Raw genomic sequence first — 23,677 nt, 5'->3', positions numbered from 1 at the left:
CCTTCAAGCATTATACGAGGAACAATAATCGAGCTGTATGACACCTAGCTAGCTTTGATAGTGAATAATGAACGTGGTATGTATGTCCCTAACTTAAGTTATATACAACCATAATATAAGTACTTTATATATGATATATCTTGATTAAGCTATGATTTAATTTATTGTTTCATAGCTTGTAAAAGAAGAATTAAAAAGAAAAAAGAAAAGAAAAGAAAAAAAAAAGATTATTATTTATGTAGGTAGTCTTAATGTCTTAAATTCCAAGGCGTCTGCCAATAAGTGGTTGAACTAAGTAATATAACTCATACATAGAAAAAAAATACAAAAATAATATTAATTGATTGGATATTTCTTGTTAAAATTAATAATTAAAATATATGATTGGTTTTTTAGACCGTAATTATTATAGAGTAGTAATTGAGGTGGACATTAGGGTAGCAATCATCTATATTAAGTACGGAGTGTTATATTTAATTTTGATTGTAAGATAGAGATATTTTTTGGACCACTTAATAACGGTGGGAGGTACACCTTAATTAGAGTTCATAATTATGTTAATAATAAGGAGAAATGAAGCCAACAAATAATATATCAAATTAAATATTGGCACTAAACCAAGGTTTTGTTTTTCCATATATGGGGTAATTGAATTGATTTAAAATTTCATTTCTTTATGTTATTATTAATTTCTTAATTGTTCTAAAGAGAACTTAATGTTGTTCCACTTTTTTCCTTCATAGGCTCATAGCCCACAATAATGATGTATTTCGTATCTATCTTTCAAAAGCAAGAGAAAATGGGAGGTTATAAGCATGTTATGTGTTTATGATACGCGTATTCAATAAAGGTTAATTTCACATTAAGGTTTCAATATACATTATTGGGTGATGAACAAGGGACGATTTCCATTATCAGTAACTACTCTAAATGTACTTTCTAAGAAGTTACACAACATTTCCTTTATTTTGACTCTTTTATAGGGTGTTTTCTTGTAACACGCCTCTAAAAATATATAATACGTTAGATTAATTGAATTGATAACATAATTTATTGCATGGATAATAGCTTAATATGGATAAAATTTTGGATAAATGGATATAGTAGCCAAAGTTTATCTTAGGACATGCAAATTATAAAGAGGAGTATATAGTCTTCTTTGATCTCCAAATTGACATTGACTTAATGTTTCTTTTATCTTACTTTGTAAATAAAAAATGTAGACAACAATTACTTGGTAAATAAAAATGCCAGCGATAGTTCCAGAATTACCCTAACTTATCTCTTTCAATAAATTATGCAGATTATTGTAGTAGTAACGTAGTCTAATTTAACAATAATTGAAAAAAAAAAAAAGACTAGTTTAACCTTGAATTGTACATCTTACCTTATCATAAAATAAAAGGGTATGACATTGGTGCAACGTACTCCAAATCATGCACCCTTTAAGTATAAAAACATGGATCGGAGTAGAGTGTTGTAATATACTTTGAGCATGTCATACACTAGTTGACGTGTGACATATTTCGTCCAATATATTTGCAGGACAAAACATTACTCATAATAATCATTATTGATATTTCATACGAAATATTTCATACGAAATATTTCATACATAGTAGTTAGTTAATTAATTTTTTTTGAGTTTCAAGAGATCTGAGTTCATTTTCCCGCAAATATTTGAATTGATCATTAATGGGTTCCGCAATCAACCCCCACGCCACAACTCCACTAGATCGATGATATGATCATAAAAGGGCACGAAACTAGCTACTTAGAATATTTCTTTACAGATTATATAAAGGCTACTAAGCAATAATTTACTAGCTCAAAAGTCACATGCCCTTAATATGTAGGACATGTTTGATAATTTTTGGAGCTACAAGTCCCTTAGCCTTAAATTAAGGGCTACAATTATAATTCATATTCTATGTTGGTAATTAAATGTAGGGGAATCACTTAAAAGTAGGCCTTATACCTAATGTTAGGATAATCATGAGAATGAGGTTTTAGGGAACTAAACTCAAGTGTTTAGGTCTTTCTTTTAGGGAAATGGAGAAATGAATTTATAGAGCTCTTAGTAAATGTCAATGTATATCGTGATGTGAGAGGCTAATCATGAAAATTTGTAGCTTTTAATTTGTTGTTTAAATAGATTGAAAAAAGACACATAGGTCACTATCAGATTACAAATTATTTAGTTTGATTGGTTCATTTTGAAATGAGTAAGCCAATTTAGTTTTAAATTGGATCGACTCATATTCAAATTTATCGTCAATCAATAACCGTTATATTAATATTTGGTTCAAGCTCAACCAACAAAGAAAATCGGTTCATGTAATAAATTTATGTTTGATTCGAGTATAGCTTGGATCAATACGATAGGTGGAAAGTTTAGCGAGCACCAGTAGCTAGACTATAGACACTTGAAAAAGAACATCGTATTCACGTTTAAAGCTAATCGAAATACTCTAATGGAGTAATTGGAGATCCACAACAATATTTTACTACAACGTCAAAGTTGCTGAGAGCTTAAAGACAAATACTTACAAATAATGAAAGTAATGTTTATAGGGTCTTTTTTATCAACTCAATTATATGAACAAAATAATTGAATTTCCTTAGTTATTATGTCATGTATATTTTGGATCTTATCAATTGTGGTAGTTGTTTGGATGATTACTCAACTAAAGTAAAAATGGACAAAAAAATTTGTATGAGTCTTGAGATATAATTATTGATCAACCAAGATGGACAAACAAGACAGGACATAGCTTTAATGGAATAAGTTACTATGGGACCCCACTTTACTATTTTTTTAAAAATTGTTTATAATGCATGATTGAGTATTAATAAATCATTTTTTTCAAAGATCAAAGAAGAAAATTTCATCATCCAAAATAATTAAAAAATAATCAACATCATTCAATAAAAACCATAATAATAATAAATATAATGCAAAAGCTAACAAACGCCCTGAGAGCAATAATTTAAATGGTTATTCAAAGCCCTAGAAGTGTTTGTTAGCAAGATCCTAATAATAATAATAATAATTATTATACCTCCGTTAAATATTAGTTGTAACTTTGGAATATTATTTAAGAGACATAAAATATTCCAAAGTTGCAACTAATATTTAACGAAGGTAGTAATAATAATATAATGATAATATAGTACAGAATTATAAAAATTGAGAGAATCAAAACTTAGGTCATCATTTTCATCAGAAATCAACTCTACAAATTTAATTATTTTTTTTTTTCACATCTAATATAATACCTCGGCATCTCCTATTCTCCTCTCTCTTATACAAATTGTTGGACAAAACTTCTTAAAGACTAAACCAACATTGAGTAAAGAAGGGATAAATTAAAATTAAAAAAAAGGGGGATTTTAATTAGGTTATTATATAATCAAAATAGTAGGAAAAATTGGGGAGGTTTTTTAGGTAGCTAATTCTGGTTTGAAGATGCTGAAATTCTCTGAGAACAAACTTCTAGTTCTCCACTTCATCAAAAAGCATTTCTTGGCAGCGGCATTCTTGACTGCAAAAGGCCTTTTCCCCTCTGTATTACATAAAAAATTGTGCAACTCATTAGTACACTGTACATCAAAAACGCCTCGTAAATCGAAATAATAATAGATCACGTTTAACTTTAACCTATAATCACAGGAGTACGTATTTGTATAACGTATGTACATATAATGATATAAAGTATAACCGCGATGAAAAATATCACCGCGAGCTAGAATTCTTCATGGGTGCTCTCATAAGAGCATCATTAGGTAACAATTTTTATTTTTGTATGATATGAAGTATAATCGCGATGAAAAATATCACCGCGAGCTAGATTTCTTAATGGGTGCTCTCATAAGAGCATCATTAGGTAACAATTTTATCTTTTTTTTTTAGTGATACAATGGTAAGAAGATAATGATCAAGTATTGACAAAATTTGTTAAAATAAAAGGTTAAATGTAGCCTATTATTATTAAAAACACAATGAGTACTAATTATTGTAAAGAATTCAAAGTAGTGATCCATTCATAAAGTACCCTACATATTCAATGGACTATGCCTACTTGCTTAGATCAATAGGCCAAATTCTTAAAGGTACAATGATTGATTGGATCAAATGCAATAATTAAATGGACCAAGTCTATAATAAGAATTATTACACAAACTACTCTATATGACTATAATGACAAACCTTATACAATATCATATTTCTACTAATCAAGATAATTATGGATTCTCAATAATACCAATACTCATTTTCTTTTTCATTTCGATCCTGATTACTAGTTCAAATTATGCTATCAACGAGTAAAATGATTATTGATTCCGGACAAATAGAGTGCAACATTATTAGCATAATCAAGATCACAACATTTCACTAAGAAAATAAAATAAAAACAAGAGTAAGAGTGAATTGGTGTATACCTGTACATATAAATGTCACTCCCTTCACCAAGCTTCTTCTTGCAATGGTGACAAAAACTAAGGAAATTCTCAGGTGATGAAATCGAATTTCCAAATTTAGACAAATACCCATTTCTCCTAGATGAAAAGGAAGAAGATCCAACAACACCACAGCAACTTTGAACAATGCAATTCCCAAAAATATGAGTAGTTTTAGGGTTTGGACCATGAGATATTACACAAGTATAATCCTCAGATAATTCCATATCACTCAATGAAAGATTATCATTCCCACCACTATTTCCATTGGATTCTTGAGGATGAACTTGTGAATCCTTGTTTCCAAAAGGCCAATAACTGTTTTTGGGTGTTTTAATCCCAAATTCTCTTGGTGATTCAGGGGAAAAACAGGGGAAAACAGAGGATGGAGGCAGGGGAGGTACTTGGATTCTAAGTTGTGAACCAAACACAACTAATTTTCTTTTCTGTTGCTTGGAATTTGTTATGTTGTTGTTGGTGGTGGTGTTGCTAGTGTTGTTGGCTGTGTTGTTGGATTCAGAATTGTTTTCATCAATGAGAGCAAGTCCAATACCCTTTGTGTTGTTGGGTTGTTCCCAAGAGTGTTGTGAATTTGCTGAGATGGTTTTTGGGTTTTTGTTGGTGTTGTCAACAACCCAAAATGAGTTTGCTAAAGCAGTGAATGCTTTAGTGTCAAGGATTGAAGTTGGGCTCATTATTGGATCATTCAGTGTAGAAGCCGGCGACGGCGAAGGCGAAGGCGAAGAGGAAGATGATGAAGAAGAAGAAGAGGAAGAGAAGAAACTCTTGAGAAATTTAGGAGAGTTCAGGAAAAATGAAGTGGGTTTTGAGGATTTTTCTGGTGGAATCCATGAATTATTGTTATGATCAGCAATTATGCCTTGAGTACTTGTCACTTGTCTTGATCTTTTCCTCAGCATTCCCTTCAAAAAAATAAATAAATCAAAACATTGTAAAAAAACCACACAATCCAGTTGTATAGCCATACATATTTAAGCAAGAAAAAAAAGTTAAAAAATTTAGCTAAAATTACCTTTTTCCAAGAAGAAAACTTAGGAAATTGATGAAATTTAAAACTCCCAAAAAATCAAAACTTGGATCTCTGAACAATAAGACCAACCAAAACTCAGCTGAAGAAACCCAAAAGAATTGGGTAACTTGCTTGAAAGATGAAATTGAATAAAATCAAAAAAAAAATTGAAGATTAAAGAATCAAATGGGACCACCAAAATCCACATGCAAAACCCATGTGAGAGAGAGTTTCAGAGCTTAATACTCCTAAAAACTGCTACTACTATTAGTGAATCTGCTGCTGCTGTTGCTACTGTAGTTTATCAGTTGCAGAATTTAGTTTTCCTGATCCCAATACAGAAAAAAACACTCATTTCCATTATTTCCTCTATTTTTTTTATATATATTATTGTATAAAAAAAAGTAAATTAATGAAAGAAAATTTCTCTCTCTATTAAAAATTGGTTGGTGGGTTAATCAATAAGCCCATGAATTGCGCAGGTGTACATTTTATCCACTTTCAGCTTTTTTTTTATATAAATTATTTTAATTTTGAGTTTCTGTGAAACTGCCCACGGATGTGCTGAAAAAAGAGGAGAGAGAAAGTGGAGGAAAAAAGAGGAGAGAGAAAGGGGAGTTGGAAAAGAGTGAGGGAGTTTTTCAGTTTAGAGGGATTGCCTTTATAAAAAGAGGAGAGTGTCAATTTAACACACTAGGCCCCCCACCAAGAAATTTAAATTATTTAGATATTAAGGTGGGTCGTTTTCAATTTTTGTTTTTGTGTGATCTTGTAGAAAAAATAAAAATAAAAAATACTCCCTCCGTCTTAATATATTGTTTTTGTTTGTATTTTTTTACGATATTTAAGAAATAGGAGGAAAAAGTGGATGAAATACATAAAAATAAGGTGAAAAATACAATTATAGCCAAAAGTTAAAGAGGAGAAAGTGAATGAAGTACATAAAAAAAATGGAAAAGTACAATTATAGACAAAAGTTAAAGAGAGAAAGTGAAAAAAAGTAAAAAGCAAATGGAAAATTAAAGGATAATTTAAGAAATACTATGAATAAAGTTAAAAAAAAAATAAGGGTATAATAGTCTTTACATACTATCCAAAATTAGAAACAAAAACACTATTTTGGGTTTTCAAAATAGGAAAACAAGAACTATAATATGGGATTGAGGGGGTATATATACTCTATTTTATTCTTTAAATATTTTTTGCATAATTTTATCATTTTTTTTTTGTGTTCTACCCGCTTCACCCTTTGGGCTAATCCGGATTCGTAGATCAATTCTGGGTGGTTAGGTTTCAATCCCCTCCCAATTATTGTTGCAGGGGATCGAACAAGTAGCCTTCTTTACCAAGTGCAGTCTCAATCACCATTGCACCAACAACCAATTGGTAATTATATCATATTATTAAGTGTTCTTTGAAATTGTTGTAAAAACATTTTGATATTTTATAACAATTTAATTGTTAAGATGTATTGTACTTGTATGATATAAAGTAAGCAATCAATAGAGGTAGTCAAGATAATCAACATTATTTTGCATAACCTAATCCACTTAAACATTTTTGGGTTAAGTATATATGAGATGAATTCGAGTAACATTTTAAAATAGTAACCTGCTAAATATCTTTGTGGAATTGCATGTATTGCTCTACTTTGGGCAACATTACCCTTTATAGTGTAACTTTAGAATGATGTTCAATTTTTTAAAATTATGTTAAACACATATGGGAGTTATGTCAATCATTACCTCATTTCTCTCTTACTTGCAGTCTTGTACAAGTGATTAATTAATGTGACGAATGATTATGGTTTTAGATTTTAATATCCAAGACGATTTAGAATTAGTTTTGTTATACTTCCTCCGTTCTTTTAATACTGCATTATAAGGGTTTGGCACAAATTTTTTAGTACTGGAAAAAAAGGAGGAAAAAGAAAGGTAAAAGTACAAATTTGTCCATGTGATTATAGACATAAACCATAGATTCAAGTATTAAAAAGTAAGGGTATGTAGGGTATTTGTAGTGTAAATACAAATATTTGTTTTTCTAAAATGGATATGATGCAATATTTGTGAAACTTTCTTAAGAGATAAGTGGTGCAATATTTAAAAAACGGAGGAACTATATCAATTAATATTTTTATTGTTATAGTATCACTATTTTATTATAAACTCTTGTCATGGAGTTCAGCATATTTATATTTATTCGTGTTACGTTCCCTTTCATACGTACTAACACATATATTAGGAGTGTAACTATTTATTTTCAACCTATATTTTTTTACTTGCTTTGTAGTGGGAGACCTGGGAGCTAGGTTGAGATATTCAGATATTATGGTTGTCATTGTCTCATTAAAAGTTGGAATTCTAATGAGTAAGAAAACCCACCTTTCTTTTTGTACACTGTATCAAAATTTCAGCTACAAGTAACCAAAACATAGTACTAATAAGTGTTATTATTATTTTTTTTTTTTTTTTTTTTTTGACATCGAATAAGTGTTATTATTGGCATTGCGTTAAATCATAAACGATGTTCTATACGAAATAATTATCACTACTCACTTTTTAAAAGAAATACAGTACTTTTCGGGAGAAAAAAAAAAAAAAAAAAAAACAGTACTTCCTAATAGTATTAGCGTTAATAGGATCAATGACAATAATTATTGTGAAAATAATGCTACTCGGTAGTGCGTACTATTATTAATTTCTATACTTTTAACATAATTCATTTTGACTTTCTTTGATACAGGGGCGGAACATTACGGGGCCGGTAATTTTTAATTTTTCTTTAAAAATAAATAAAAAAAATTGTTAATAATTTGCTTAAAATAGGTTAATTTAGACAAAAGTAGAAATTTTATTATGGCCCCCTCGAATATATATCGCTGGTTTCGCCCTTGCTTTGATAATTCATCTAAGAAGATGCATGGGGTATAGTAATATTCCTTATGTTAGAACTTGCTAGATGCATCTCTACAAGTACATTCAATTCTCAATTGCATAAGCATAGGCATATTTAATTCTATAATTTTATCCTATTTACCAAATTTCCTTTAACTAATTTTTTATAATTTAATATAATGATATACGGAGTAATATACTTTGCATAATCATATAGGATAATGAAATTAAAAATTAAAAATATTATTAATAGTTAAAACTATGCGAAAACTAAAGCATAAAAATTATATACGGATCATTCTTTGATAAGGGAGGAGTATGTATTTTGGATAAAGTAATGAGGGCAGGTTAAGTTGGGTAGAATTTGCAAAAGGTGTAGTAAATGTGAAACAAGGGTTACCTTTCATTTTTTTTTTCTCCTAATAATTGAGCGATACATCAATGATTACTTTATTGTTCCCTCTTCGTGTGGGATTTATCAATAAGCTGACACCTGAGTTTTTGTCTTTTAGTGAACTACTCCCTCTTTTTTTAATCTTTCTTTACTGTTATTTGTCAGCACTGTTCAGGCTGATTGTGTGGCGTACACAAACGAGTAGTATTTCAATACTCTCTTCAAAATAATTTTATTTCGTCCGTCTGTTTTAACGGCGTCGTTTTGATTAACACATACGAGTAATTTTAAAAGGTTAAGTTGAATGTAGTGAAATATTTAGTATTTTGTAGGTGGGGTTTGTTGAAAATTTAAAATTATACTATTTTCGTCTCTTATTTTTTGCCCATATGTAAATATGAGTTAAAAAAATACAAAATTTGACCATAATTTTTTGTTAATCTATAAGCGATAATATGTTTATATGAGATCTTGTTGCAAACGTCTCATTGCATATATTATTATACTATGTATGGAGTATTAATTTTTTTTTAATTTTTACACATATAGAAATAGAGATACTATCTTCATTTCATATTAGTTGCAACTTTAGGATATTATTTGTGAGATATAAAATATTCTAAAGTTGCAAAAAAATTTGAAACGGAGGTACTCCGTAGTATATATGTTTGAAAACGCGTCTAGAACACTGGGAAATAATCCAAGTGTGGCAAAAAATAATGGACTAGGGGAGTAATATGTAAAAAAAGAAATAAGGGAGTAATAGTGTATTACGGAGTAAAAAGCAGGAGTGGGATCATATGAGAAGAGAGATGTAAAATTAAAGTAAGAGTTTATTTTGTTTACCTTTTTTCACTTATTTTAAGTCTATTAAGTTCAAATAAGTAGATAAGTTCAGTTCAGAAAAAATAAGTTATGATAAGCGTTACTCAAGTACTAATTATAACTAAAATAAGTTATAATAATGTCTAATAAGTTTAAATAACTTTAGATAAAATAAAATAAGATAAGGTAAGTTTAGGTAAATGAAAATTAAATGATTATAACATACCCTAAATATCTAAGATAGAAAATGATGCACTCAAATAAAAACCGCGGCCGATTTAGAAAAGCGATGAACTTAAAAAAACCAGAGGGGTAATACTTTACACGTCATGCGTAATTAGAGAAACTCCAATGGCAAGCTAATTAGTAGATTAGCTTGTTATGCCACATAAGATTTTAAGCTACTACGGAGTATCTTTTGTAGCTCGTTTGTGCCCCAATGGTTAGCTATTAGCTTGTGATATAAATGAGCTTTAATCTTTTAATTAGCTTTTTAAATTCAATTTTATTAATATGTCAACTTTTTTTTTTTTTTTTTTGGGCAAGTTTATTCTCAAACAAATTAGCTTGACAAAGCTAATTTCATGTTTTAGCTCCTGCTAGGGAATTTTCTAAATTGCAAGCAACTCTTTAGCTAGTAGCTACAACCATTGGACATGCTCTTACCACCAACCATGTGTAGTCTAGTTGGTAAGGAAATAAGTTTCTAACTTTGAGGTTTGGGGTTAATTATAATCACTACTCCGTACTACATATATATACAAACTTTGATTCTTGGGGGGGGGGGACTAATTCGCTAACTTGGGTTGAGGTACTACTACTGTATATATGTATTATGTATATATTAACAGAAAATGGAGAAAGTATAATACAAATAATAAATTCATAAAGGTTAAAGAGTAAATATTTATAGATTTAGGTTCATATATGAGAACCAGATGAGAACTCCATCATGTCGTGGGGTGTTAGATCGTGTAGATCTAATGGCTATGATATTAAAGCTTCATTAAGAGTATTTCGTAAACTTAGGTTTGAAGTTCTACAAAATTACGAAAAAATGTCATTAACAAAACTCTTTATATAAGATCTGAAGGTTCATAATAGGATTCTCACTATAATGATCTGAGTTCTAACTTAAGGGTGGTTACGTTCTTACCAGAAGCTCACCCTATATTTGTAATCGCAAATACTATTTAAAGTATTAAGTAGGTTGGTAAAAAAAAATTAAAATGTAGGGCCATTTACACGCACGCATATCAGAATTCTGAAGGGTGGTGAAGTTGCTGACCATTCCAAGCCTTTTACCAACTGCTGTGGTTTATTCTAGTACACAGTTTCCACTTCAGCCGTCATTACCAATTAAAATACAACTAGTATTGCAACTTCCTTACTATTGGTTTACATGCTTAGTATGAAGATCAAGAGTAAGATAAAACATGGAGTACATCATGTACATGTACGTACTATGAAATTATATCTTGAGACTTTGACTATACGATGGTACGACCACCCCAAGTTCCTTGTAGATGTTTTCCACAATCTCAACAAACACTAACAATCAATGAATCATTATGTATTACGGACAAACTAAGTTACGTGTTTAATGTCATTTGAATTGATTTCAGAATGAATATATAAGATTCAATCTCAATAAGTTTTTGATAAAGGAAATTCGATTTTTCCTACAAGAAATGTTTTTATTACATATATAAAAAAGGGCAAGAGTAGGATTAATTTTAATTCATTCTTATATCATACGGATGATATGTGCTCGTATTGTCATAGTAGTATGTCTTACTAACATCGATAGTTATCAAGCTCCAATACTATTAATAAAGTCATTTATTTGTTTCACTCTTATTCAGACCCTACCCAAAAAATTTCTTAGTTATTATAGCAGGCCTAGATATAATATAATCGAAGCAACTTTTTTTTTTTTTCCAAAAATTTAATAAAAACCATCAATTTAAAGAAAAATATTGTAAGAAAGCCGTTTATTCTTAAATAGATGTATAACTGATGTCATAGTAACTATATACTACCTCCATTTCATTTTATTTGCAACCTTAAAGTATTATTTGTGAGATATAAAATATTCTAAATTAGCAAATAATATGAAACAAAGGTAGTATTTATTTTTATGGAAAATACAAATATATCTTATAGAAGACACTAAAGATATATTTATAAGTAAATACTTGACTACTCATATGGATGCTCAATTAGCATAATTGGTTTAAGTTTCAAAGGGTAATATTTGAAATATGAGATCAAGTTACGTCTACATCGATCATTTTCCCTATAAAATTTATATCTTTTGTATTATACAAGTCACTCAACATGGTTAGATATAGCACACAATAGTACAATTACAAATATACCCTTAACATATGCTATTAATATCATTTCATGGTAGGGCTTGGAAGACATTATATGATCAATCGTATTTTTCGAAGAAATCAATAAAAACAACAGACCGTTACTCACAAACCAATAATCGTAATCACATCATTTCAAAATTAGGTCTCACATTTCCCATCGTTCCATCAAAATGTTCTCCATTTTCAAAGATTCTTCACGCACTAATATATGTTTCTTACACAATACAAGTAGCTTTTTACGCCTACATATTTATTCATCATCATTAATCAACACAAAGTAGATTGGTGGGCCTTTTTTGTTTTTTTGGTAGAGGAGATCGATCATGTAAAAGAATAGTCACTTGTATCATGCACTAACATGGTTTTTTGCAGCTTTTTTTACCCCCACATTTTAATCATTAATGTAGAAAATAAAGTAGATAGATATACCTCACATATAAAAGATATATATAGATCCCTCTCATAGCCAAGTAGGACACCATTTTGTCCCTCATTTTGCTTGGAGTCCTTCAAAATGTAGCCGTAGATCATACAATTCTCTAAGGTCATCATCTCAATTGTAAGGGTATTTGAAACCCGAAATAAAACTTGTATATAGTATTGTCTTTTATAATTCTCTTTACATGGAAAAAAAAAACCCTCTATTAGAATAGCCATTTGGCATCCTTGATTATTTGTGAGCTTGAACTATAATCCACATGAGCAAAGAACAATATATATATATATATATATATATCACATTAATTACCGATGTATCAAGGTGTATTATGAAAATTACAAAAGTCATACTATATAAAATGGAGCTAATTTAAGGTTGCTAAAACACAAATATGACCATATTAGCTCTCTTTCTATCTACATAAAGAAAATCTTACTGTTTGACTCAATTTTCCAACAACTAGCTTTCTCAAATTGAAACAAGGTGACATCTTGTCATGCATCTTGAAGAAAAAATAAATAAATGATTTAACAAAAGAAACCTTACTTTTTCATTACTTTTGTTGGTGCATGAATGGGAAAATACATTTTGTGTATGTGAGTATTATTTTTTTCCAAAATTTGAAGAATAAGTTTAGTGTTTTTTTTTTCTTCTTAAATGAAGATATGGTCGTATATTATTGTCCCTTCATTGATCAAGTTGGCCTTAGCTTTACCTCAAAAAAGATAGTTTAAATCTAACATTACTCCATATACAAGAACTTTTACACTCCTAGAAGAATTTCAGTTGTTCCATATAATTAAGGAAAAAGTAATTTTGACTAGCAACTCTAATTAATATCTAACTCCTCTACTTTTCACCCTCCACTTAAGTATGAGAATATATAAACCTTTTTAACTAAGTTAATAGTTCCCTTCAAAAAAACTAAGTTAATAGTTCTTCTTTCTCGTAAGTTTTTTTTTTCCGTTTTTACTTATTACTGTTCTTGTTGAGCCTTTTGGTTTTGATGGACAAATTGACAAACTCGACTAATGAATGTTTTGAGTCTTTGGTGAATAAAGGGTTCAAGCAAAGTTCGTTCCGGAGTAGGAACTTGGATGCGGAGTAGTATTCTCTAAAAAGCCTTGTGCAAATCTCACGTTCTAGTTTTAATTGTGAACACTCAATAATATGAAGTCGGAAAGGAACTCAATAACTTATGTTATTAAAAAGACTACTGGAATAAAAGTTAGTTTTAAAAGATAATTTCTTAAGGAAAAGATAATTTATAAAAGTTTTATTTAGTCATCTATTTTCGAATAAAGATAATTATCGAAGATAATTATCTAGTTGTTTTGATATAAATAATTAATTTATCTTTTCAAATAAAATCCTTTTTAAAAAATAAAATCTTTTTAAAACAAACTTTTGATAAAGTTAGCAAGCAGTTTTCTTTGTGAAAATCTCTGATTATACGGTTTTATCAAAGCTAATTGTTATCAAGTTGTTGAGATAGTGGATTAGTGAGATAAGGCTAGGAAACCTCCTTCTTGATCACCATCTGTCAAGATAACTCCACAAGTTGTTAGTGGGGTGTTGACATGTGGACGTGATTATAGTGGAGGTTAATGACTAAGCCTTCTCTATAAATACTCATGCAAACTATCTCAGCAAAATGCATAAAAATTCCAGTAGCCATCTAAAAACATAAAGAGAGTTATTTTCCTTCTTATATTCTTGAGTGCAATAGGTATTTGTAATCACAGATTGTATTCAAGTACTTTGGGGTTTGGGATTGTGAGTTTGTGTAAGGTGAGGTCAAGGAAGCTTCGCTGCTGAAGGCTTCTGTGAGAGTTGGGAACAAGTTCCTAATTTGTGGAACTTGTTAACGGGTTTGAATCTTCACTTGTAAAGAGTTTGATTACATAGTGGAAATTTAGAAAAGCCTATATCTTCTCTCGTCATTATTTCATTTAGTTAAATTCCGCAAAAGTTTTTAGATTTCACCTCAAATACAATTCACCCCCCCTCTTGTATTAGCCAGTTAGACTTTCAGTTGGTATCAGAGCGGGAACTCAGAGCACGCAGGCAACCCTGTTGAGTAAGTTCCTGGGAAAATGGCTTACACAGAGGAAAAGGAATTCGGGAGTACATCCATTCAAAGGCCTCCATACTTCAACGACAAATATTATCCTTATTGGAAGGATAAGATGGAAATCTTCATCCAAGCAGAGAACTATCAGGTATGGCGGATTATACAAGTAGGAGATTACGAAATTACGAAAACGAATGCTAACAATGAGGTAATCCCTAAACCTATGGATGAATATAAAAAAACTGATTTCGAAAAACTAGAAATGAATGCTACTGCCAAAAAGTTTTTAATTTGGGGACTTGGACCCGATGAACATACTCGTGTCAAAGGGTGCAAGTCCGCAAAGGAAATTTGGGATCTTCTGGAAGTTACACATGAAGGAACGTCAGATGTTAAACGTTCCAAAATAGACATTCTTTTATCTTAGTATGAGCGCTTTGAAATGGGAAACAAAGAATCCATTAAAGACATGTTTACTCGATTTAAAAGTATTACTAACGAACTAACGTGTCTTGGTAAGATAATTCCTATAGATGAGCAGGTCAAAAAGGTCTTAAGAAGTCTTCCAGACAATGACAGATGGAGAGCAAAGGTTGCAGCTGAGCAGGAATCAAAAGACTTCACCAAGTTCAATCTGGAACAGCTTGCGGGTTCCCTCATTACCCACGAGATCCAGTCGAACAATCGGACTCAGGAGACTGTCAAAAGTCAAGGGCTAGCACTAAGAGCTAATGAAGAATCCGAAGAGAAGTCTGACATTGATGAAGAAGAAGCTGCAATGTTGGTGAGAAGGCTGAAAAAATTCTACCGTAACAACAAGTTTTTAGACAAGAAGAAAGGATACAGTAAAAGAAATCAGGAATCCATAGACAAGTCTTCTTGTCACAAATGTGGAAGCACCAACCACTTCATCAAAGAGTGTCCATTATGGGAATCTGAGAAAGGCAAGGGAAAAGAAGCTGATCAAAACAGAAACTCCAAGCCTAACTTTTCTAAAACAAATTTCAGGAAAGCAATGATTTCCACGTGGGGAGAATCAAGTTCCGAAGAAGAGGAACAGGAACACACAGACGATGAAGTAGCCAATCTCTGTCTAATGGCAAAGCATGATGATGAGGTAGTCATTCAACCTAGTTATTTGAAATCTCTCTCAAGGGATAAGTTAATCTCTTTATTGTTAGAAACCTTAGATGGATATAAAGAATTATGTGCAAAACTAAGGCAAGCCGAAAAGGCAACTGGAATTTGTAGAGATCATGTTAAGTATCTGAATAGCTTAAGAAATGATGTTCAAGGCAGATTCTTTGAATTGTTAGATAAAAATATTACGCTAAAAGAATCCCTTGAAAGAGTCAAGAGTGAGAATATCATGCTGAATATTGAATTGACTCAATATAAAATGCTGTGTACTAACATTGATTCTTGCAGGTCTACTGAAGTTCCTTTAATCATGTTTAATAATGAACTAGAGCATGTTAAGAAAGAGATAAAGGATACTAATGATAAAAATGAGAAACTAGAAAAGGACCTAGAAACTGCAAGAAAAAGTAAAAATACAGCAAGCACGGGTGTTCCCAAGTGGGTAAAGGAAGCTCAGACAAAAAGAACAGAAGGTCTAGGCTATGTTCATAAGAAGAAGTCCACTGGAAAGAAAAAGAAGTATGTGAATTTACCTAGTGAGACCGTTTGTTCTTTTTGTGGTAAAAAGGAACATCGCAGTGAAGAATGTACTAAGAAAGCAAATCAGTACAATAAGAATGTGAACTATGTTTGGTAGAAGAAAACTGATTTAAATGTGTCAACACAGGAACCCATGAATGAAAGGGTTCCTGCTACTAACCCTTAATTTCTTTTGCAGGTCGCAGTGAGGGGGAACAACCAGTGGTACCTCGATAGCGGTTGTTCTAAGCACATGACAGGAGATGAATCCAGATTTCTCTCACTGACGGCCTATACAGGGGGAACAGTGACCTTTGGAGACAATAAGAAAGGCAACATTGTTGCTGTTGGCAAAGTAGGAAGGTCAAGTTCCCATGCAATTGACAATGTATTTTTAGTCAAGGGTTTGAAGCATAATCTACTCAGTATTTCTCAGTTTTGTGATAAAGGAAACTCTGTAAGATTTTCTTCTGAAAAATGCAAAATCATCAACAATAACACTGGAAAAATCGTTTTGGAAGGAACTCGTAAAGGGAACACGTATACCGTGGACCTTAACAAAGTTCCAAAATACAATCTATCTTGCTTAAGTGTTATTGAGGATGATCCACTTCTATGGCATAAACGTTTTGGCTATGCTAGTCTTTCATTGCTTGACAAATTAAGGTCAAAGGACTTGGTAATCGGATTACCTTCTATCAAGTTCCTAAATGACAAAATTTGTGAAGCCTGCATCAAAGGAAAGCATGTTCGATCATCGTTTAAATCAAAGAAAACGGTAAGCACCACAAAACCATTGGAACTCATTCATATGGATTTGTGTGGCCCCGTTAGAATTCAAAGTAGAAGTGGAAAAAGATATGTCTTAGTTCTTGTGGATGATTATTCTAGATTTACATGGGTCATATTCTTACATAGTAAAGATGAAACTTTTGATATGTTTATGACTTTCTTGAAAAAGACACAAAAATTAATAGGTAATCAACTTATTCATATGAGAACTGACCATGGTACGGAATTCAAAAATTCCAAGTTTGATGAATTTTGCAGGGAACAGGGAATAAGTCACAATTTCTCAGCGCCAAGAACACCACAACAAAATGGTGTGGTTGAAAGGAAGAACCGAACATTGGAAGACATGGCTAGAACAATGCTAATAGCAAGTGGGCTTCCAAGGAATTTTTGGGCAGAAGCCGTCAACACAGCATGCTATATCATCAACCGAGCCATGCTCAGACCAATGTTGGACAAGACACCTTATGAACTATTAAAAGGGAGAAAACCTAATATTGCTCATTTAAGAGCCTTTGGATGCAAATGCTTTGTTCACAATAATGATAAAAGAAATCTTGGAAAATTTGATGAAAGGAGTGATGAAGCAGTCTATTTAGGATATGCATATAATAGTAAAGCTTATAGAGTTTACAATAAGAGGACTATGTGTGTAGAAGAAAGTATACATGTGATTTTTGATGAAACTAATAATTATGATTGTATACAGGAATATGAAGATGGAGATTTTGAAATTGGTCTCACTCGTTCAACAGACCAAGGTGAAGAATTAATTCCCAGAAAGCAGCCTGTTCGAATTACTGAAAATACTGATAAGGAAACTACTGAAGTTCCAAATAATACTGAAGCCTCTGTTCAAAATACAGAAGAAACAGAAAACACGGAAGGCGAAGCAAATGCAGAAGCAGAACACCATGAAGAAACGGAAGAAAGAGCAACTCAAAATAACACTTTTATACCAGCTCAATCATTCCAATCAAAGCCATGGAAACATCAAAGGTCACACCCCCTGGATAAAATTATAAGGGACCTAAGCAAGGGAACTCATACGAGATCCCAACTGAGAAACTTTTGTGCATTCAACGCCTTCCTATCAACACTGGAACCTCGAAATCACAAAGAAGCCTTGGAAGATGCTGATTGGATTGTTGCCATGCAAGAGGAATTAAATGAATTCGAAAGAAACAAAGTGTGGCACCTTGAACCTAAACCAAAGAATCAAAAGGTTATTGGTCTCAAATGGGTATACAGGAATAAGCTAGATAAACATGGCACAATTGTAAGGAACAAGGCAAGATTGGTTGTTAAAGGCTACAATCAGCAGGAAGGTATCGATTTTGAGGAGACTTTCGCTCCTGTAGCTAGATTAGAAGCAATTCGTATTTTAATTGCATTTGCTGCATTTATGGGTTTTAAACTTTATCAAATGGACGTCAAATGTGCTTTTTTAAATGGTTTTTTAAAGGAAGACGTCTATGTTGAACAACCACCTGGATTTGAGGATCCAAACTTTCCTAACCATGTTTTTAAGCTTGATAAAGCACTGTATGGATTAAAACAAGCTCCAAGAGCATGGTATGAAAGACTTTCTAAATTCCTTTTACAAAATGATTTCAAAAGAGGAAAAGTTGATAAAACTTTGTTCTTAAAATCAAAAGGAACTCATTTATTAATTGTACAAATTTATGTTGATGATATTATTTTTGGTGCAACTAATGAATCCTTGTGCAAGTACTTTGCCGATTTAATGAGCAGTGAGTTTGAGATGAGCATGATGGGGGAACTCAACTTCTTCCTTGGGCTCCAAATTAAGAAAACTAACGAAGGAATAATGATCCATCAGCAGAAATATGTGAAGGAGTTATTGAAAAAATACAGTATGGAAAGCACAAAGATAAACCACACTCCCATGGGAACAACCACAAGGTTGGACCAAGACCCCAAGGGAACTCGTGTGGACCAAACAAAATACAGAGGTATGATTGGTTCCTTGTTATATTTAACTGCTAGTAGACCTGACATTTCGTTTAGTGTAGGTCTTTGTGCAAGATTTCAATCAGATCCAAAGGAATCGCATCTAACAGCCGTCAAAAGGATTCTACGATACTTAAAAGGGACGGAAGACTTGTGTCTGTTCTATCCAAAAAGTGACTCATTTGACCTAAGAGGATATGCTGATGCTGACTATGCAGGAGATTTAGTAAATCGTAAAAGCACGTCAGGTATGGTCCAATTCTTAGGCTCTTGCATGGTTTCTTGGAGTTCCAAGAAACAAAACACTGTTGCTCTATCCACTGCCGAAGCAGAATATGTGGCTGCTGCTGCATGTTGCTCTCAATTGCTATGGATAAAACAACAGTTGCGTGACTATGACATTATTTTAGAGTGCGTTCCTATTCATTGTGATAACACAAGTGCCATTTGCATCTCTAAAGATCCAGTACAACACTCTAAAGTTAAGCATATACATGTAAGGCATCACTTTTTGAAAGATAATGTTGAAAAGGGCTTAATTAAGCTAGATTTTATTTCTACTGAATGTCAAATTGCTGATATATTAACTAAGCCTTTAAGCAGAGACAAGTTTGAAAAGATGCGTGTGGAATTGGGGATGCTACGGCTAAAGTGATTTTTGTTTGGAACCCCTAAGGTAAAATCGGATGTAACTAACAATGTTATGCTCAATCTTGTGTGCATAACACAGCTGAAATTACCCAGGGGAAAGATTTGTGAAGTATTGAAAAGTCACTTATACATACTTTTAATATGTTAAAAATATTGAGCCATGTTGTTTCAAGTTCCCTTTTTATCATTCTTTATTCTCTGTATTATGATCACGTAAATTATTATCATAATTTACGATCAATTTGCACTTATCTATCTTTTTAATTTTTTTTTTCAGTTTTCCTTCTTGTTATTATTTTTTTTTCCTTCCTTATTTTTTTTTATTCTTATCTTTTTCCTTCCTTATTTTTTATGTTCAATTCTTTTTCTATTCCTCATACAATTCAAAAATACAAAAAGATTTTTTTTCAAGATAAGGAGCTAGTATATTCACTACTCCTTACTTTCCGTATATTTCTTATCTTTTACACGTTTATCTTTTATTGTGATAAGTTTGAAAGTTGCAATTAATTCACCCTATTAAAATCCTACTACCCCTAAAACTACTCTACTACCTCACCATATAAACCGTCACTTTTTCTCACCCTTCCCAATTAAACTCTTTTTTCTTTAACACTCCACCCTCACCAATAACATCAAATTAACTTCTCCATACACCCTCATAAAAACCGGCCTCACTCTCTCTCCTTCCTATTCACACTATTCATCTTCTCCTTCCTTTCAACTCACCTTCATAACCATGAAAACCAACCTAAACTCAACACCGAAACCACCAAAAACCCGAATACCTCCTCCCAAACCTTCCTCTGCTGGCGGCTCCCCTGAACCAGTCCCACTTGCCGTCGTTCACCCACAAGCTCCAACAAAGAGAAAGGCTACAACCGTGAAAGGAGGCGACAGAAAGAGGCGAAGCTCTCAAAAGTTTCCATCTTGGAACTACACTCACGGCTATCACATCAATTATGACTGGTGTACGGCAAGTAAGTTCTCCGAATTCATCTCCTTAATTGATTATCAAGAATGGGTGCACTTGTTCCAAAATTTCTCTCACTATCCAATTTACCCTAAGCTTCTGTTTGAATTTAAAAATACTTTCAAACACAACAATGGTGTATGCACGGCTACAGTCAAAGATACTCACATTCATTTTGATGTTGCATATTTAGGGAACTTGTTTCAAGTCCCCACCTCTGGCTATAGTTCGTACCTAAAACACAAACAAATTGTGCAAATTGGGCATTATGATGAGAATTGAATAATCAAATTTATAGGTGGAAACCCGAAAAGCAAGACTTCACATCATAACATACTCACTCCTCTTCACAAATTACTGTTCAATTTCACATGGAGAGGCATTGTTCCCCGTTTGCAAAAACGAAGCACAATATCCTTACTAGATGCAACCATCATCTTTTGTCTTGCTCGGAAAATAAAAATAAACTACTATTCCATATGGATCTCTCCTTACTGTGTTGTTTAAGTCTTTTGGGATTGATGTTGAAAGTGAGTCACCCACTTATATTAAACTTGAGAACATTCTTTCGGAGCAATCTTTGCTTCGCCTGAGCCTTAAACTTGAGAGTGGGATAATTACTTTCTTGACTAGAGGAGGAGAGGAGAAAAATAGTGGAAAAGGGAAAACACAGGTTTTAGAGGGAGATATAAGTGAGTCAGAAGAGGAGGAAAGTGAATCTGAAAAAGAAGAAAGTAAAGAAAAAGGAGAGGAAGACAAAGAGGAGGAAGAAATTTCTGAGGGGGAACCACAAGAGGCAGAATCTGAGAAAGAAGAGGAGACTGAGAGTGAGGGGGAATCTAGTTCAGAAAGTGAGAGTCTTGACCTCCCTTTTAAAGGGGAACTCAGGAGGAGTAAGAGGAAAACTGTCAAACCTGCTGTTTATACTCTAAAGCATGTGATTATTGAAGACATTAGTTCTTCAGATCACTCTGACCCTGATTTTACCCCTACACAAGTTCCTTTTGCTTCCGAGCCATCTTTTGTTCATGACTCCCCCCCAAAACAAGCTCAAACCTCTTCCACTCCTGTTTCACCTCCAAAACAGACTTCTCCCTCTCCCTCCCCAGCTTTTCCTACATCACAGCCTACAGGCTTTGCTGCCTTCTCTGGAACAAATGCTTCTATTTTTGATATTCAACAGGTGAAAGCAGAAATGGAGCAGCTGATAAAGATAGTGAGCACAAAGCTGGAGGAAATGGCAAAGCAGCTGACTTCTCTTCAACGCCAAGTGCAGGCTGTGGCAGACACTCGGGCAACTAGTTTTACTGGGATGGAGAACAAGGTTGATGCTGCTGAGAAGAACATACTGCACAGCACTCAAGAGATATTGGAGACGATTAACAGGGTGGCTTTTGAAGAAGTGGAGGAAGCTTCTAATGACCCAATAAACCCAGCTGATGAACCTACCTATTCCCCATAATTGCAATTTCGAACTTGTTACTTTTAATTTCTTTTGCTTTTGCTTGTTTCATTTGGATTTCAGTTTGTAATGCTTAACTTTTGCTACTCTCTCTTGCTTTTGATTTTCGTCTATGGGAACTTGGCTCGTATTTTTCATATGATTGTGTGTGTTTGCTGATAATTTAGTACCTAACTTATTTTTGCCTTGCATTATTTGAGCTCACTATTCCCTACATAGTCTAGTGGGAGTATAGCAAAATGTTTTTTTCAATCTTTTGATAATGCCAAAAGGGGGAAAAGACAAACTTCATGGCGGCTAAGGTGTTTACCAAGGAACTCACACATCGAAGGTACAAACTTTTGCTAAGTTCAGTTAACTCAATAAAGTCCTAGTAATCTAAGTTTTTAAAGTCTTTGTTAATTTTTTTTTTTGCTCAGTCTTTTTAAAATAAATACTTTTTAGTATTTTTCTAAGTCCTTTAATTACTCTTTTTTGTTTTCATGTCTCGCTTTAAATTTTTGTTGCATGCCTGGATGATTTTATTTACCTAAATTTGTCAATGTTTGTCATCATCAAAAAGGGGGAATTTGTTGAGCCTTTTGGTTTTGATGGACAAATTGACAAACTCGACTAATGAATGTTTTGAGTCTTTGGTGAATAAAGGGTTCAAGCAAAGTTCGTTCCGGAGTAGGAACTTGGATGCGGAGTAGCATTCTCTAAAAAGCCTTGTGCAAATCTCACGTTCTAGTTTTAATTGTGAGCACTCAATAATATGAAGTCGGAAAGGAACTCAATGACTTATGTTATTAAAAAGACTACTGGAATAAAAGTTAGTTTTAAAAGATAATTTCTTAAGGAAAAGATAATTTATAAAAGTTTTATTTAGTCATCTATTTTCGAATAAAGATAATTATCGAAGATAATTATCTAGTTGTTTTAATATAAATAATTAATTTATCTTTTCAAATAAAATCCTTTTTAAAAAATAAAATCTTTTTAAAACAAACTTTTGATAAAGTTAGCAAGCAGTTTTCTTTGTGAAAATCTCTGATTATACGGTTTTATCAAAGCTAATGTTTATCAAGTTGTTGAGATAGTGGATTAGTGAGATAAGGCTAGGAAACCTCCTTCTTGATCACCATCTGTCAAGATAACTCCACAAGTTGTTAGTGGGGTGTTGGCATGTGGACGTGATTATAGTGAAGGTTAATGACTAAGCCTTCTCTATAAATACTCATGCAAACTATCTCAGCAAAATACAACTCTTGAGCATAAAAATTCCAGTAGCCATCTAGAAACATAAAGAGAGTTATTTTCCTTCTTATATTCTTGAGTGCAATAGGTATTTGTAATCACAGATTGTATTCAAGTACTTTGGGGTTTGGGATTGTGAGTTTGTGTAAGGTGAGGTCAAGGAAGCTTCGCTGCTGAAGGCTTCTGTGAGAGTTGGGAACAAGTTCCTAATTTGTGGAACTTGTTAACGGGTTTGAATCTTCACTTGTAAAGAGTTTGATTACATAGTGGAAATTTAGAAAAGCCTATATCTTCTCTCGTCATTATTTCATTTAGTTAAATTCCGCAAAAGTTTTTAGATTTCACCTCAAATACAATTCACCCCCCTCTTGTATTAGCCAGTTAGACTTTCAGTTCTATATATATATTTATGTTATTGGGCAATTTGAT

The 23,677-nt window shown here is 32.4% G+C and overlaps 1 protein-coding gene across 1 annotated transcript; it reads right to left on the bottom strand.

The window, feature by feature from the left end:
• Positions 1-3,190: 3,190 nt before the first annotated feature.
• LOC110727475 (protein MARD1-like) lies at positions 3,191-6,140 on the bottom strand. The gene is made up of 3 exons (XM_021907031.1): positions 5,495-6,140; positions 4,444-5,384; positions 3,191-3,566 (listed from the first exon to the last, which is right to left on the bottom strand). The coding sequence occupies exons 2-3, from the start codon at positions 5,379-5,381 to the stop codon at positions 3,497-3,499; spliced, it is 1,008 nt and encodes a 335-aa protein (XP_021762723.1). The 5' UTR covers positions 5,382-5,384; positions 5,495-6,140; the 3' UTR covers positions 3,191-3,496.
• Between the last annotated feature and the right edge of the window lie 17,537 nt (positions 6,141-23,677).

Source organism: Chenopodium quinoa, unplaced genomic scaffold, assembly GCF_001683475.1.
Source record: "Chenopodium quinoa cultivar QQ74 unplaced genomic scaffold, ASM168347v1, whole genome shotgun sequence".
NCBI lineage: Eukaryota > Viridiplantae > Streptophyta > Magnoliopsida > Caryophyllales > Amaranthaceae > Chenopodium > Chenopodium quinoa.
The sequence above is the reverse complement of the archived record's forward strand: the minus strand, read 5'-3'. Positions and strand labels throughout refer to the sequence as shown.